The sequence below is a fragment of the Lithobates pipiens genome, unplaced genomic scaffold (assembly GCF_037356315.1).
Source record: "Lithobates pipiens isolate NorthernLeopardFrog02 unplaced genomic scaffold, aLitPip1_a1.2 Scaffold_13, whole genome shotgun sequence".
Taxonomy (NCBI): domain Eukaryota; kingdom Metazoa; phylum Chordata; class Amphibia; order Anura; family Ranidae; genus Lithobates; species Lithobates pipiens.
In genome coordinates, this window is record NW_027507718.1 from 247,989,149 (window position 1) to 248,005,189 (window position 16,041).

The window sequence follows — 16,041 nt, forward strand, 5'->3', positions numbered from 1 at the left end:
CTAACAGCCAGATTTGAAAGGAAATTCCAACACCTAAAATGTAATAGCTAGTAATAGTTAAGGTATTATTAGTTAATTTTTTCGAATTTTGGGGTTTTCAAATTTCAATTTTTTTTTTAACTTTCGGATATTTTTATTTTTATTTTTTTGCATTTCGGATTTTTTTTTAACCACTTAAGCCCCGGACCATTTTGCTGGCCCACGACCAGAGCACTTTTTGCGATTTGGCACTGCTTTGTTTAACTGACAATTGTGCGGCCGTGCGACATGGCTCCCAAACAAAATTGACGTCTTTTTTTCCCCCACAAATAGAGCTTTCATTGGTGGTATTTGATCACCTCTGCGGTTTTTATTTTTTGCACTATAAACAAAAAAAAGCGACAATTTTGAAAAAAAACACATTATTTTTAGTTTTTTGCTATAACAAATATCCCCCAATAATATATAAAAAACATTTTTTTCCTCAGTTTAGGCCGATATGTATTCTTCTACATATTTTTGGTAAACAAAAATCGCAATAAGCGTTTATTGATTGTTTTGTGCAAAAGTTATAGCGTCTACAAAATAGGGGATAGTTTTATGACATTTTTATTCTTTTTTTTTTTTTTTTTTACTACTAATGGCAGCAATCAGTGATTTTTATTGTGACTTCAACATAATGGCGGACACGTCGTACAATTTTGGCGTGATTTTGAGACCATTCACATTTATACAGCGATCAGTGTGATTAAAATTGCATTGATTACTGTGTAAATGTGACTGGCAGTGAATGGGTTAACACTAGGTGGCACTGTAGGGGTTAAATGTGTCCTAGGGATGTGTTCTAACTGCAGGGGGGTTGGGCTAGCTGTGACACATCATTGACACTGTCACTAGGCAGAACGGGAAGATGCTTGTTTACATTAGCATCTCCCAGTTCTTCCTCTCCGTGCGACGATCCTGGGTATCCCTGCGAACATCACGGAGCTCCCGGTCGGCGTGCACGTGATGGCACGGCGGCAAATTCAAAAGGATATACAGGTACACCCATTTGCCCAGCCGTGCCATTCTACCGACGTACATCAGTGTGCACCGGTCGGGAACCAGTTAAATTCAGAATTTCCGATTTTTTTCCTGTTTATGATTTCTTTCGAATTTAACAATTTTTTCGAAATGACAAATATTCGCATTTACAAATATTCGGCAAAGTTAGTTAAAGGGTTTTCGTTAATTTGGTTATTTCTGAATGAAAGAATTTGTCAAAATTCATTAAAAAATAACTTTACTAACTAGCGTTATTATACTGCAAGCTTACATGTAGATAAAAATCGCAAAGCAGGTTTTACTACCACGTTAGAATGAATCTATCACAATATTTAGTCAGTGTTTTCTTTTTAATATAATAATCCTAATCTTTTGTTACTTAGACATTTAAAACATGGTACTTCCTAAAGATTATGTTTACATAGCATGCTAGACTTTCTTGTAAAAAAAAGCTCAGCACAGCCTGTTCACTTTTGAAATGCATGTATTTAACTGAAAATCCATATTGCTCCATATAAAATAACAGAGGGAAAAGGTGCATTCTTTCTCTAAACGATTTAGTTGTGCACATAAATAGACCTGATAAGCAATAGACTTTACTATAGGTAGACTGTTAACAGCCTGCTAATAAAGTGGTTAAAGATCAGGTTGAAATGTATTGATTGCTGATAAATATGAAATATCCATACTGATTAGTTCATATTTACCTAAAGATTTGTTTACACGGGTTTATCAGACAGTGTTTTAGATTGTGTTCATACCTATGTGAATTGGATGTGGGTACCCTCGTATCCAATTCTCATGACAGGAGATTGTGACCGTTGCAGCTGCGGAGCGGCTTGCACTGGAACGTTTTTGGCTCTGCGTCTTTGGCTCCGTTTCACGGCCAAGTTCAGGCAAAATTTTGGCGACGATTTGGCCCAGAGCTTTGTCAGACATTCTGTTTGTCTGACAAAGCTCTGGGATTTTCCTTGCAGCTGGTTTCCATTTCTGCTCCCAATATTTGTGTTTGTTGCCTATAGCCCCATGTTCATCTTGCTATATATTATCAATGTGTAATACATTTTGAATATTGTTTACCATCAAACTGTTTGTGGCCCGGTTTAAAGTCCCAATCTGAGGAATTCATGTTTTGACTATATGTATCAGGGATGTGGTCCACAATCAGTTTAAGCAATTCATTGCGGTAGAGGGTCTCTTGCCATTGCTTCAGTTGGCTTAAGTGCGCATGTACCGATGACGTCGGCACATGCAAATACAGGGATATCTCCTAAACTGTGCAGGTTTAGGAGATATCCAGTGCAGCTACAGGTAAGCCTGATGCCACGTACACACGACCAGACTTTCCGGCAGAAAAGGTCTGACGGGATCATTCTGTCAGATATTCCGATCGTGTGGGGGCTTCATCTGACTTTTTTCTTCAAAAATTCTGATGGACCTAGAAATAGAATATGTTTCAAATCTCTCCGACGGAATCAATTCCTACCTGGAAAACCATTCGTCTGTATGCTGGTCCGACAGACCAAATACGACGCAAGGGCAGCTATTGGCTACTGGCTATTGAACTTCCTTTTCTAGTGCCGTCGTAACTCATCACGTTCAAAACGAACTGACTTTCGTGTATAGGCAAGTCCATTCAGTCGGAACTCCGTCAGAACGCCGTCAGGAAGACCGTCTGACCTTTTTTGCCTGAAAGTTCGGTCGTGTGTATGTGGCATAATTATAAGCTTGTCTGTAGTTTAAAGTGGTTGTAAAGGGTTTATTCATAAGAGCAAGACTACGCATGCTCAGAAACAAAAGAATACGTACAAAACTATTCAACACATTACATCACTTCTGAATTTGAATTCTGTCGTATGGTGAGTAATCTCTTCACTTTCGATATGAGACTATCATGCAACAAAAAACGGACAAACGGTCACCCGAAAATCTGATCGTGTGTACAAGGCTTTACAGTCTGATTGGTAAACAAGAGTATGCCTGCAGCAGACTGATGATTATCTCGGCTTAGGCAAAGTTCCCTGCTCAAAAGCTGCACAGTGTGTTTGGGGCTGCGCAACTGCCCCTGCCTGCCTGTCAAATTAGGAGGTGTGCCTGTGCCCATACAGCTGATGCATCCCCATAGAGCCCCCTAGTGTTAACCCCTTTACTGCCAGTGATATATTTACAGTAATCAATGCATTTTTATAGCATTGATCACTGTATTAAAGCCAATGGTCCCAAAAAATTGTCAAAATTGTCCAATGTGTCCGCCATAATGTCACAGTTCCGATCAAAATCACAGATTTCCGCCATTACTAGTAAAAAAAAAATAATAATAATAAAAATGCCATAAAAATATCCCCTATTTTGTAGATGCTATAACTTTTGCACAAACCAATTAATATACGCTTATTGCTATTTTTTTTAACCAAAAATATGAAGAAGAATGCATATCGGCCTAAACTGAGGAAAATTTTTTTTTTTTTTTTTTATATATGTTTGGGGGGTATTTATTATAGCAAAAAAAGTAAAAAATAATCCTTTTTTTTCAAAATTGACGATCTTTTTTTGTTTATGGTGCAAAAAATAAAAACCGCGGAGATGATCAAATACCAGCAAAAGAACGCTCTACTTGTGAGAAAAAAAGGACGTCAATTTTGTTTGGGTGCAATGCAGCACTATCACGCAATTGTCAGTTAAAGCGACACAGTGCCAAAACGCAAATAGTGCTCTGATCAGGAAGGGGATAAAATCTTCCAGGGCTGAAACGGTTAATGGGGCACTCTTCTCATTGATATAAACAGTGAGGCACTATTCCTCCCATTAAAATCAATGAACAGGCACTGATGCCTGAACATTTTCTACTCCTACTGGCCACAGTCTGGCCCCCCTAAAGCCAGAAGGCCCTTTGCTTAGAAAGTTTGGAGACCCCTGCCATAGAGTAACATAAGCAGCAGCATAAATAAAGGGCTCATTCACACTATACAGGCCACAGCACTGTCAGGATTCATGCTACCAGCCACAAGACGGCCATACAGTGTACATCAGGGTGTAATTCTCTGCCTGTATGTCACAAGTACAGCGTACAGCCCACTGTCATCAGTCTGTGAAAATTGATAACAAGCTGAAATATGTAGCAGCTGTACACAAATAAATGCACATTTGCGTGGTACTTACATAAAGGGAAGTATTATTCCTGTATTTATGCGGTTTTGCCTTCTTGCGGCCACATGCATAAAGCCTCAGGTACAGTTTGCTTACACAGACTTGTATAGTTACTTAAATATCCACTTTATTTTTATTTTTTTTAAATATAAATTAGTGGGAATTCTTTAGCAGTCCCACTATTGCTATTCGTTTTTTTATTTATTAATCATCATCATCTTTTTTATTATTCCGTGTTTTTTGGCTCTGTGTAACTTCTGCATACTTTCGGCTATTAAAGCCATTCAACTTTTAAAATGTTCAGCTCTTTCAGCTGATGATGGGACGTCTTCTTTTTTTCTACTATTTATACTTTTTAAAATATTAAGCTTTTTAACACTTTTTTTTTTACATTAAAGTCACCATTGACAGTAAATATAATCTTGCAAATACCTATAATCTGTATAGTTACTTACACTATATTGCCAAAAGTATTGGGACACCTGCCTTTGTGGATAAAATATATATATATATATATATATATATATATATATATATATATATTTATTTATATATTTATTCATTTTGCTATTTTTAAGATAATAGTTTAACTGCCTCAGGCACTGAAAGGGGTCAGTTCATACCCGCACACATGAAATAAATAAAATCGATGGTGCTGCGTCTTGGCTAAGACATAGACCTGAAAGATAATTCATCATTTGCGGTCCCAATACTTTGTACCGTTTCCATTCTAATGGTGTTCTTGGATTCTATTTCCTGCTTTGCTGCAGATAAGGAAGCCTTTTTTTTTTTTTACTATAGGCCCATTCTTTATGTAGAGTATGCTACCAAGAAACAAGCATTGTGAACACCATTGATCTTCATTATTACATACACATGTGGTTGCCTCATAACCGTAAAGTAAGAGGCCATCTTTACTAAAGTGTGTTGCACAGAAGAGAAGAAATCATTTTTTTTGCACTTTGCACATTGCGTTTGTTGCGCGGAAGAGGGGAAATCATTTTTGCACTTTGCATATTGCATATATTTGCACAATTTTCTGTACTTTAAAGACAAGTCACTTTATATCTACACTCAGTTGGACTGTAAATGACTGTAGTCATTTATTTATTTGGGACTGTAGTCATTTATTTATTTGGGAATTTTTTCACATGTACCTTTAGCATTTACTTTATACTATACTGCTTTGGATAATCTTTAACATATATTGACCAGGTAGTTCGAGTTTGATTTTAGCTTTATCATTTAACAGCACAGCACCATCTATTTCATGCCTTTAGGGATGTCTTGCTTAACATTTAAGCATATCTTATTATAATGATAAACCTTCACAGGTTGTGTCAAGGCCATTTGTTAGCAAATGAATAGCTGTAATGAACAATCCCATTTAACCACTTTCAGACCGGACCAATTTGCTGGTCAAAGACCAGACCACTTTTTGCGATTCGGCACTGCGTCGCTTTAACTGACAATTGCGCGGTCGTGCGACGTGGCTCCCAAACAAAATTGACGTCCTTTTTTTCCCACAAATAGAGCTTTCTTTTGGTGGTATTTGATCACCCATGCGGTTTTTATTTTTTGCGCTATAAACAAAAATAGAGCGACAATTTTGAAAAAAACGCATTATTTTTTACTTTTTGTTATAATAAATATCCCCCAAAAATATATAAAAAAACATTTTTTTCCCTCAATTTAGGCCGATACGTATTCTTCTACATATTTTTGGTAAAAAAAATCGCAATAAGCGATTATTGATTGGTTTGCGCAAAAGTTATAGCGTTTACAAAATAGGGATAGTTTTATAGCATTTTTATTAATAATTTTTTATTATTTTTTTTACTAGTAATGGCGGCGATCAGCGATTTTTATTGTGACTGCGACATTGTCGGGGACTAATCGGACATTTTTGACACATTTTTGGGACCATTGTCATTTATACAGTAATCACTGCTATATAAATGCAGTGATTCCTGTGTAAATGACACTGGCAGTGAAAGGGTTAACCAGTGGGTGGCAGTGTAGGGGTTAAGTGTTCCTAGGGGTGTGTTACTAACTGTGGGGGGGTTGGGCTTTCATTTAGTGTACACTGATCTCTGCTCCAATCACATGGAGCAGAGATCAGCGTCACTAGTTGCTAGGCAGAATGGAAAAATGTTGTTTACACAGCATTTCCTCCATTCGGCCGCTCCGTGAGACGATCGCGGGGATGCCTGTGGCGATCGAGTCCGCGGGTCCCGCGACTGGACTCACGGGGGTCCCGACCAGCGCGGGAGCGCGCCGCCGGCGGCGCGCTCCCGATGGCAGGACGGCATCGAATATTGGACGTACCTGTACGCCAATATGCCTGCCCGTGCCATTCTGTCGACGTACATCCTCGTGCGCTGGTCGGGAAGTGGTTAAAAAAGGTCTAATTTTTTGGTTGTCCATTTGAATTTAAAGTGGATCCCTGACAATAGTAGCAGCCTATTTATATATACTATATTGTCAAAAGTATTGGGACACCTGCCTTTACACCCCTATGAACTTTAATGGCATCCCGGTCTTAGTCCATAGAGTTCAATATTGAGTTGGCCCATCCTTTGCAGCTATAACAGCTTCAACTCTTCTGGGGAGGCTTTCCACAAGGTTTAGGAGTGTGTCTATGGGAATGTTTGACCATTCTTCCAGAAGCACATTTGTGCGGTCAGGCAATGATGTGGACGAGAAGGCCTAGATCGCAGTCTCCACTCTAATTCATCCCAAAGGTGTTCTATCGGGTTGAGGTCAGGACTCGGTGCAAGCCAGTCAAGTTTCTCCACCACAAACTCTCTCGTCCATGTCTTTAAGGACCTTGCTTTATGCACTGTTCCAAATAATTTGGTAGAGGGGGATTATTGTGTGGGTTTTTTTTTTTCAGTGGTCAGGCTTGGCCCCTTAGTTTCAGTGAAGGGAATTCTTAAGGTGTCAGCATACCAAGACATTTTGGACAATTTTATACTCACAACTTTGTGGGAACAGTTTGGGGATGGCCCCTTCCTGTTCCAACATGACTGCGCACCAGTGCACAAAGCAAGGTCCAGAAACACATGGATTGTTTGGAGTGAGTATGGGGTGGAGGAACTTGACTGTCCTGACTTCAACCTGATAGAACACCTTTGGCATGAATTAGAGCAGAGACTGCGAGCCAGGCCTTCTTATCCAATGTCATTGCCTGACCTCACAAATGCACTTCTGGAAGAATGTTCAAACATTCCCAAGACACACGCCTAACCTTGTGCCTTCCCAGGAGAGTTGAAGCTGCAAAGGGAGGGCCAACTCAATACTGAACCCTACGGACTAAGACTGGGATGCCATTAAAGTTCATGTACATGTAAAGGCAGGCATCACAATACTTTTGACAATATATTATATGTAAATAGGCTGACAGACTGCTTCTATTGTCAGGGATCCACTTTAAAGACAAATGGACAACCAAAAAATGAGTCGCTTTTTTAGATGCGATTATTCATTATAGATGTTCATTTGCTAACAAATGGCCTTGACACAACCCGTGATGCTTTATCATTATAATAAGATATGCTTAAATGTTAAGCAAGCCATCCCTAAACACAAGTTATAACATGGCTATTGTATAGTGTTTGTTATTCTTAATCAGGTGGAGAACCTTGCTTCATTGTTTCAGAAGAAGCAGGTTTTTGTCCCATCTCCTGCAATACACAGGAAACTGGGACCACGGGAGACTTCCATCTTCTGTGTTCACTGAATTTACAAATCTCTTATCAAGATATTTTTCCCAGAACATACATCCTGTTCCCACTAGACCTCGTTTCCCATTTTTAATAAAAGATGTGTACTTACAAAATAGAGTTTGCTCACTTCAAATAGATTTCAAAATATTTTAAGTAAGCATGATTTTATAATATGCGCATCATAGCTTTTATTATAAAACCATACTTACCATTAACAGAGGTGTTGTTTCTTTATTGCTGCCAAAGGCTGAAGGAAAAGTACCATGAATATTTTTATTATACAGTTTGACAGTTACTTGCCAATAAATAAAGTATCAGCTGAAAATCTTGTGTTTGCAATGTGATTTTATAAGAATATGTGTGAGAATATGTGTGAGCAAGGCAAGAAATGTTGGTTTTGTGAGTTGAGACAAGGTGGAGAAGGATAAAGTTGGCCATACACAAGGAGATCTAACATATTCCTCCATCCATGCTGTAAAGTGCAGATGGACGAATCCCCGACGGCAACTTTTGCATTCTGACAGCAGGTACCAGCGACTATCAGAATACTGGAACAGCGGTTGCATCTGATTGGAGGTAGCTGCTCTTGGTTTGACAATTTTCTGTCTGGTTCCTTCAATTTTTCAATAGAAGGATGTCAGGCAGGAGTATGGCGACAGGGCCACCCATGTAGCAAACTGCAGCTGGATCATCAGGAATTAGCCACAATTCATACAGTGTACAGCCAGCTTAAAGCCCAGCTCCAGACAATCTGGAAATTCTTTTACTCATCTGCTCCCTTGTGCTCCACACTGTCCCTCAGTGGCATCCCTTTGAATATAGGGCTATGGACCTTGTAATGGTCCTAATAACATCAGGACCACTGGAGCATGGGGAAGATTACATTGTGGGGACTGGCCTAGCAGCACGTAGGAGCCGAGGTTCCCTTAGATCTAAATGAACAGTTACCGGTAACCCCCCCGGCAAAGGAAAATTTTCAAGTTTCCTGGAGTGGGACTTTAACTTTTTTGTGGTGGGACCTTTTGTGAGAGTAAGTTGGGCTGACATGCAGAGTGGAAGATGGTTCATATATTACTTACAGATGTATCAGTGGTACTGCATGGCTGGTACTTCACATTGGGGTCAAACATGATTCCAAATTAGTTTGCTTGTGTTCTTTGGTAATACAGCTGTTTGCTTACTGTAGATGGAGCTAAAAAAAAGAAAAAATACAAATATTTATAAGGAACTAATAAGAAAAATTCAGATATTGGTATTTCTACTCTGTCTAAATACAACTATAAAAATGTAAAATATTTGAAACTTGAATATTTTTATGCAACATATTTTAAAATACATTACAAATATTAGACCCAAAAAAACTTCAGATCATCATGACATATATATGTATATGATAGAAAGCATATAATACACTAGAAAAACATAAAAAGAACATCCAACTATACAATCTCTTAATCTAAAGACAATACAATAAATACAATAGTATACATTGAAGTCTCAGTGATGTCACCAGTGCTTGCAAGAAGTGGCCTTAAACCATGATCTGAGGTAAATTGTCATCAAAACAGTAATAGAGGGAAACGCTTTCATTGGGAACATTTGATTTTCCCTCTCCCTTGGAAAGATTGGAGAGATTCTCTCTCACTAAAACCAGAGTTAAGTTGTCATTAGAATAATAATAACAGGGAGATCTTGGGCACATTGGATTTCCCTCACCTTGGAGAGATTTTCTCTCACTAAAACCGGGGTCTGAGGTAAATTGACTTTTGAGCGGTAATAGAGGGAAAATCTCCTACTGGGCACACATGATTTCCCTCACCTTGAAGAGAATTCCTCTCACTGAAATTCTAGCAGGGTCTGGGGTAAATTGTCATTGGAATAGTAACAAAGGGGAAATATTTGAAGCATTCAGGTGGTAGGTTAGAGACACAAGATGAAAAATGATTTGCTCAATTAATTTCTATCCTGGGCAGCAGTTTCCTAGGCCTTCTTGTTATGGCTAAATTCTGGTCAGTTTTGACAGGCAAAGCACAAATTCTGGGTAAAGCTAAAGAAGCTTGTCTCCCCGGCACCACATATTACTACTGGCATATTGAGGATTGATTTTAAAGCAGTTCGCTTAATATAGTAGTGCAATTGATGAAGTTATTGATTTTAAATTTCTTCTTGCCATCAGAGTTGGCAAACACATCTGACCTATTTACAAATTTACAGACTGCACACCTACCACAGGGATACATATCCTTCATGGCTGGCAGATCAGACAGACAGTTAGGCGTGGTTGATATTTGATATTCAGAGTGATTGAGGCTATCCTTAAGATTTTGGGATCGCAGAGCAGTCATTAAAGGGCAATCCCCAACAATTTCACCAAGAATAGGCGATCCAGACAAAATATGCCAAGTATACTTTTTACCTGGTCCCACTGTGCCCCATATTTTGTGATTATTCTAATGGGTGCCTGTCATTGAGTTTTAGGTCTTATACTTTTCGTTTGGCAAAGAGAACTCCTCTATCCACTTGTATAGCTCTTTTTTTAGCCCTTCTAATGCATTTGTGCGAGTACCACCTTTCCCTGAACCTACCATATAATTCCCTTGCCTCAATCCCAAAGTCCTCTTCCTGTGAGCAGTTCCATTTAATTCTAAGGAACTGGCCCACTGGCATTCCTTGGATGAGTGATCGAGGATGATGGCTAGTGGCTTGTAGCAGCATAGTGGCTGCTGTCTGCTTGCAATAGGTTTTAGTTGTGATCTTACCATCTTTCACTCCTATGGTTAAATCCAGGAAAGGTAGGGTTTGTTGATAAGAGAAGGTGAGTTTAATGTTTCTATTATTGAAGTTCAGTTAATTAATAAACTGAATCAGTTTTTGGTGTGTACCCCCCATATTATAGGCACATAATCAATGTACCTCAGCCACAAATGGCTGTGGCTAAGGTACAGTGGTGATGAATAAACCACTTCCTCCTCCCAGAGACCAAGATGGAGACAGGCATATGAGGGGGCCCATGATGCACCCATCAACGTCCCCCTTATTTGTTGATAATCAGCACCCAAAAATTGGAAACAATTATGTTCCAACAAAAAATTCAAGATGTTAATAAGAAAGGAAGGTCTTAGATCCGAGAAGTGGAAACTTCTTCTCAAGGAAATGTTGTACTGCCTTTAATCCCCAATTGCTATAAAAATGCACTGATTACTGCGTAAATGTCACTGATAGGGAAGGGGTTAACACTAGGGGGCGATGAAGGGTTTAAATGTGTTCCCTAGTTAGTGTTTCTAACTGTATGGGGATAGGACTGACTTGGGAAGGAGACATATCACTGTTCCGACTTACTAGGAACAAACAATATATCTCCTCTCCCCTGACAGAACAAAGAATTGTGTGTTTACACTCAAATCCCTGTGCTGGCTCTCGTACCCGCGATTGCGGCTGGCCGGCGGTGATCACATCCACCAGCCACGCGCATCGGCTCCCCCGCCGTGCCGCTCTTAAAGGGAACAATGTACCTATATGTTGTTTTGAGCAGCCGTTCCATTCTGCCAACGTATAATGGTGTGAGCCAGTTGGCAAGTGGTTAAATATAGTGGCTGCATTCATTACATTTTTTCATTTTTTTCCTTTATTTCGCCTGGTGATCCAGCCAGTATCACACTTCCTGTCTTTGGGTGTTGCCACTCTGGATGGAGAAGTACAGAACCAACTTTGGACAGCAGCATTGTCAGTCTGGGGAGAGGGTTGTGTTACATGGACTTTACAAGCAATTAAAGTAGATCTTCAGCTAACAATGATTAAGCTGTTACATAAATAGTTTTTTTCCTACTGGGATATAAGTTTTAAATAGATGAATAAACGCTTACCCTTGTAAGCACCCAGCGATAAATGGTTTATCTCAACTTTCTGATACTTGGTCTGTAACAGGGATCTGAAAAATAACAGACTTACTGGCTCAATCACCAGATTAAAATAAAGGTAAAAAAGCCTCAAAAGCTAAGGTAGCCACCACATCTAAAGCCTAGTACACATGGGCAGAATGTTGGGTGACCATGTGTGTGGCAGTCAGTCTGACAGAAGCTGGCCAAACATGCTGGAAAACCAGAAATCGACTGGCTATAGATCAGCGCTCTCAGCCAATGGCTAAAAGTGCTGACCGGAGTATTCTGGCAGGGGGGAGGGAGCTGTCCCCCTGTCAGGTCCCAATAGAATAATAGAACAGCAGGGGAGATCGCTGTACTAACATCAAACAGGTAAGCTGCAGTATATTACAAGCATGCTTTTGAGTTTAGGTACACTTTAAATCTGTCCCCAAGAGACCTGCCAAGCTAAAAGCAGTGCTAATGCTGTACTTTGATCCGCCATAAAGAAAAAGAAGGGTTGGGTCCTACAGGCATGCAGGTCTTGTAACAATCTAGAATATCTACATGTGAGGTTAAATGCAACTGCAATTTGTACTATAATACACAATTTGTAAAATTTGTACTGTGGCACAAAAAGATTTAAAATGTTCTCTGCATTCAGAATAAGTATTACATATGGTTGGTTAAATCTATGTTTCTATTACTACAGTGTTAATATGCACACTGCGCACAACATTGCTCAGTGCAGAGGCATAACTAGAACCTTCAGGACCCAGGTGCAAGAAACTATGAAGTGCCCCCCTAAACGCATGTAAACAGACTTACCAGTGATCGGCAACCCTTTCCTCCCATGCTGTGTCTTTGTAAGGAAAGGAGAGCTGTTGATCATCAGTGCCTTGATTATCAGTGCTGCCTATCGGTGCCCATCAGTGACACCTATCAGTGCTAATCGATGCCGCTTATCAGTGCCCATCAGTGCCACCTATTAGTGCTCATCAATGCTGCCTATTAGTTCCAATCAGTGCTGCCTATCAGTGCTGCCTATCAGTGCTCATAAATGCTGCCTATCAGTGCTTATCAGTGGCGCCTGTCAGTGCTGTCTATCAGTGCCACTTATCAGTGCTCATCAATGCCACTTATCAGTGCCACCTACCAGCACCGCCTATCAGTGCCCATCAATGCTACCTATGAGTGTCAATCAGTGCCGCCTATTAGTGTTCATCAATGCTGTCTATCAGTGCTCATCAGTGCCACCTATCAAAGCTCATCAATGCCGCTTATCAGTGCTCATAAGCAGGTCTCTGAGCTGAGAGCCTCTCTCCCATACAGCCCAGAGCCTGCACTGACAGTTCCCCCTCCCTCCTCCCTCACAGGGATAGAAAAGGAGGGAGCCGATCTGCTCCTTCTCCTCCCTCCCCTCTCCTCCTGTGTGTGCATCACAGGAAGTGTGAAGCCTGAAATGTGAAGCCCAGCAGATTACTTCAGCTGCTTAACTTCACACTTCCCGTGGTGCATTTAAGAGGAGAGGGATGGGAGAAGGAGCAGATTGGCTCTCTACTCTCCCAACCATGTGAGGGAGAGGGAACTGTCAGTGCAGGATCTTGGCTGTATGAGAGAGATGCTCTCAGCTCAGAGCCCTGCGGCTAGAAACCCCATTGTAGCCCCCGACAGTGGCGGAGCGCCAGTGCGAGTGCCTGGTGTGAACCTTGCAACCTTGGTAGTTCCAACACCGGCTCGGTGGTTAGCACTCTTGCCTTGCAGCACTAGGGTTTCTGGTTTGTACAGGACTTGACCTGTATTAGGTTTGAATGTTCCTTGTGTGCTTGTTGAATTTCCTCACCCACTCCAAATATATGTTGGTAGGTTAATGGGATCCTACTTAGATTGGCCGCAGTGTGTTAGGTTGAAATCTTAGACTTTACAGTGGAATTCTAGCTTAACCATAACTACTCTTATAACTGTATCCTCCACCCTTCTAACACCTATGCTTGCTAACCTGTGTAAGAAAGCCGTTCACATGATCCCCTGTGTCAGCCAGAATTGTTGCTGAGCAGAGGAGGGAGCGCTGACAATGGACGGGCCATTGAAGCCTATGGGTGACATCACTGCTTTAGGTTTTATTAGTCGTTGTCCGAATGCTCTCTCCTTTCCACTGCAGTGTCACTGGCTAACACAGAGGAGGTTCCGTGACCACACCAGAGGCAGAGGGGGCTGAGAATAGCTAAGTATACACATCTTTCTTACACAGGTTAGTAAGCATATGTGTTAGGAGTGTTTTTAGGAATAGTTAGGGTTTAGCAGCAATTCCACTTTAAGTGCATTGAGGGCAAGGACTGATCTAAATGTACAATGTGTAAATCAGACCTGGACAAATTGTGGCCCCAGTGCCATATCCAACCTTTTGGCTGGCCCTCAATGTCTCCATTGTCAGAATTTACCAAAACCTTGCAGTGCAAGGGCCTGCTTGATTGCATACAAATTGAAACTCCTAAGCCTTGACCTCATATTATATTGTTTTGGTAAATGTGAAGGAAAAAAATCAGCAGAAAATCTGATAGTGTTTATGGGGCTTTAGCTTCCTTCTGATCAAACACTGCACCCCAAGTAAAAAATACCATGGCATGTGAACAGCCCTCTCCAACTCTTATTTTACAGTTCAGGTGTGTGGCCAGGGGGCCGTAAAACCATGGTCCAAAGAGCCATTTTTAACACCCCTCGACTATCTGTCTGAAACAGACCTATTTCATGAACAGTTGTACTTATTATACCTAGCGACAGGTGTTTGTTTTCTATATATTTACCTTCTTATGGACCTTCCCAGGTCCAAAATTAATATTGAGGAGAATTAAGTTTGGCCCTCCACAACACGTGGCCCCTTGAACAAATGAATTGCCCACCCCTGGTGTGAATTTTTGGTGCTATATGAATACAGTGCCAGTAATAAATAACAAAATACTGGAGAGGCTTGGTATATTTATCTTGGTTAAACAGAAACATTTTCATAGCCCAGACCTGGTTCTCTGAGTTCTAAGATCTCTAATATAGCAGCAATGTCTTGTCAGGTTATGTAGTTAGTTAAATAGTAACCAATGTACAAATCAAATTGATCAAATTGCTATGGAGAAACCTCAACAAATAACTGAAGCTTTCTCAAAATGTTAAATTGGAAATAATGAGGAAACCTGATATATAATATCTTTCTGGAATAAATAAATGGCTACAATACTGGGTAGGTAGTAACTGTATGAATATTACTTGAAATTGCATCATAAAAAAAAAAACAGTGAAAAATATTGTGTTAGTTCGATAACAGTTCTGCTATTTTCAATATGATAATGTTGTTTAGGGAGACTGTAAATTCTCTAACTTTTAAAGCTGAACTCATCATAAAACTAACACAAATAGCAGAAATACTGCTATTGTTGAATAAGAATTATTAATTGTAAATTGTAATTTTATATGTCTTTTTGTAGATGATTATGCTTCCAATATATTTTTTCCACGGTAGCTGTGTTAAAAAAAAAAAAAAAACAGTACTGTAGGTACGTGCATGCTACAGTTGCTATGTCATTACCTGCTAGGTGACTGCTTTTAGAAACTTAATAAAATGCATGCAGGTAAAAAAAACCTTCAGCCTTCAAAACCACTTTAACACTGTCTGTGGTGCTCTGGAAGAATGGAAGTTGTATAAAAATTGTCGCTCACAGATCGCAGTAAACGGCCAATCACATCGGCCGTTTACAGCGCGATCGGCGTGCCCAATGAGAGATGATCTTAAATGTAAACATATGAGATCATCTCTCATCGCCGGCTCTCCCTCCTCACACAGACAGCATGTAAGGAGGGAGAGATTAGCGGCTGTAGCGGCCGTAAGTGCCATCTGTCCCCAGTTCTATTTGCCCCAGTGCCACCTGTCAGTGCCATTTGCTCCAATGCCTCCTGTCAGTGCCATCTGTCATCAGTGCCACGTATAATGCCATCTGTGATCAGTGCCACATCAGTGCCATATAACTGTCACGTGTCATCAGTGCCACATATTAATGCCAGCTGTCATAAGTGCCACCTGTCAGTGTCACGTGCCATCTGTTACCAATGCCACATATCAGTGCCATCTGTCATCAGTGTCACATGTCAGTGTCACGTATTAGTGCCATCTGTCATCAGTGCCACGTATTAGTGCCATCGGTCATCAGTGCCACATATTAGTGCCATCTGTCAGTGCCACATATTAGTGCCACATATTAGTGCCATCTGTCATCAGTGTCACGTGTTAGTGGCATCTG

At 40.4% G+C, this 16,041-nt stretch overlaps 1 protein-coding gene across 2 annotated transcripts in view; it reads right to left on the reverse strand.

Moving 5' to 3' along the window:
• Positions 1-16,041, reverse strand: part of ABCG2 (ATP binding cassette subfamily G member 2 (JR blood group)) — a 201,048-nt gene that overhangs the window by 81,365 nt on the left and 103,642 nt on the right. For both annotated transcript variants that reach the window (XM_077476485.1, XM_077476484.1), the window contains exon 2: positions 8,978-9,090. In XM_077476485.1, coding sequence (XP_077332611.1) covers positions 8,978-9,028 — 51 coding nt within the window. In that variant the 5' untranslated portion in view covers positions 9,029-9,090. The remainder of the gene's footprint in view (positions 1-8,977; positions 9,091-16,041) is intronic.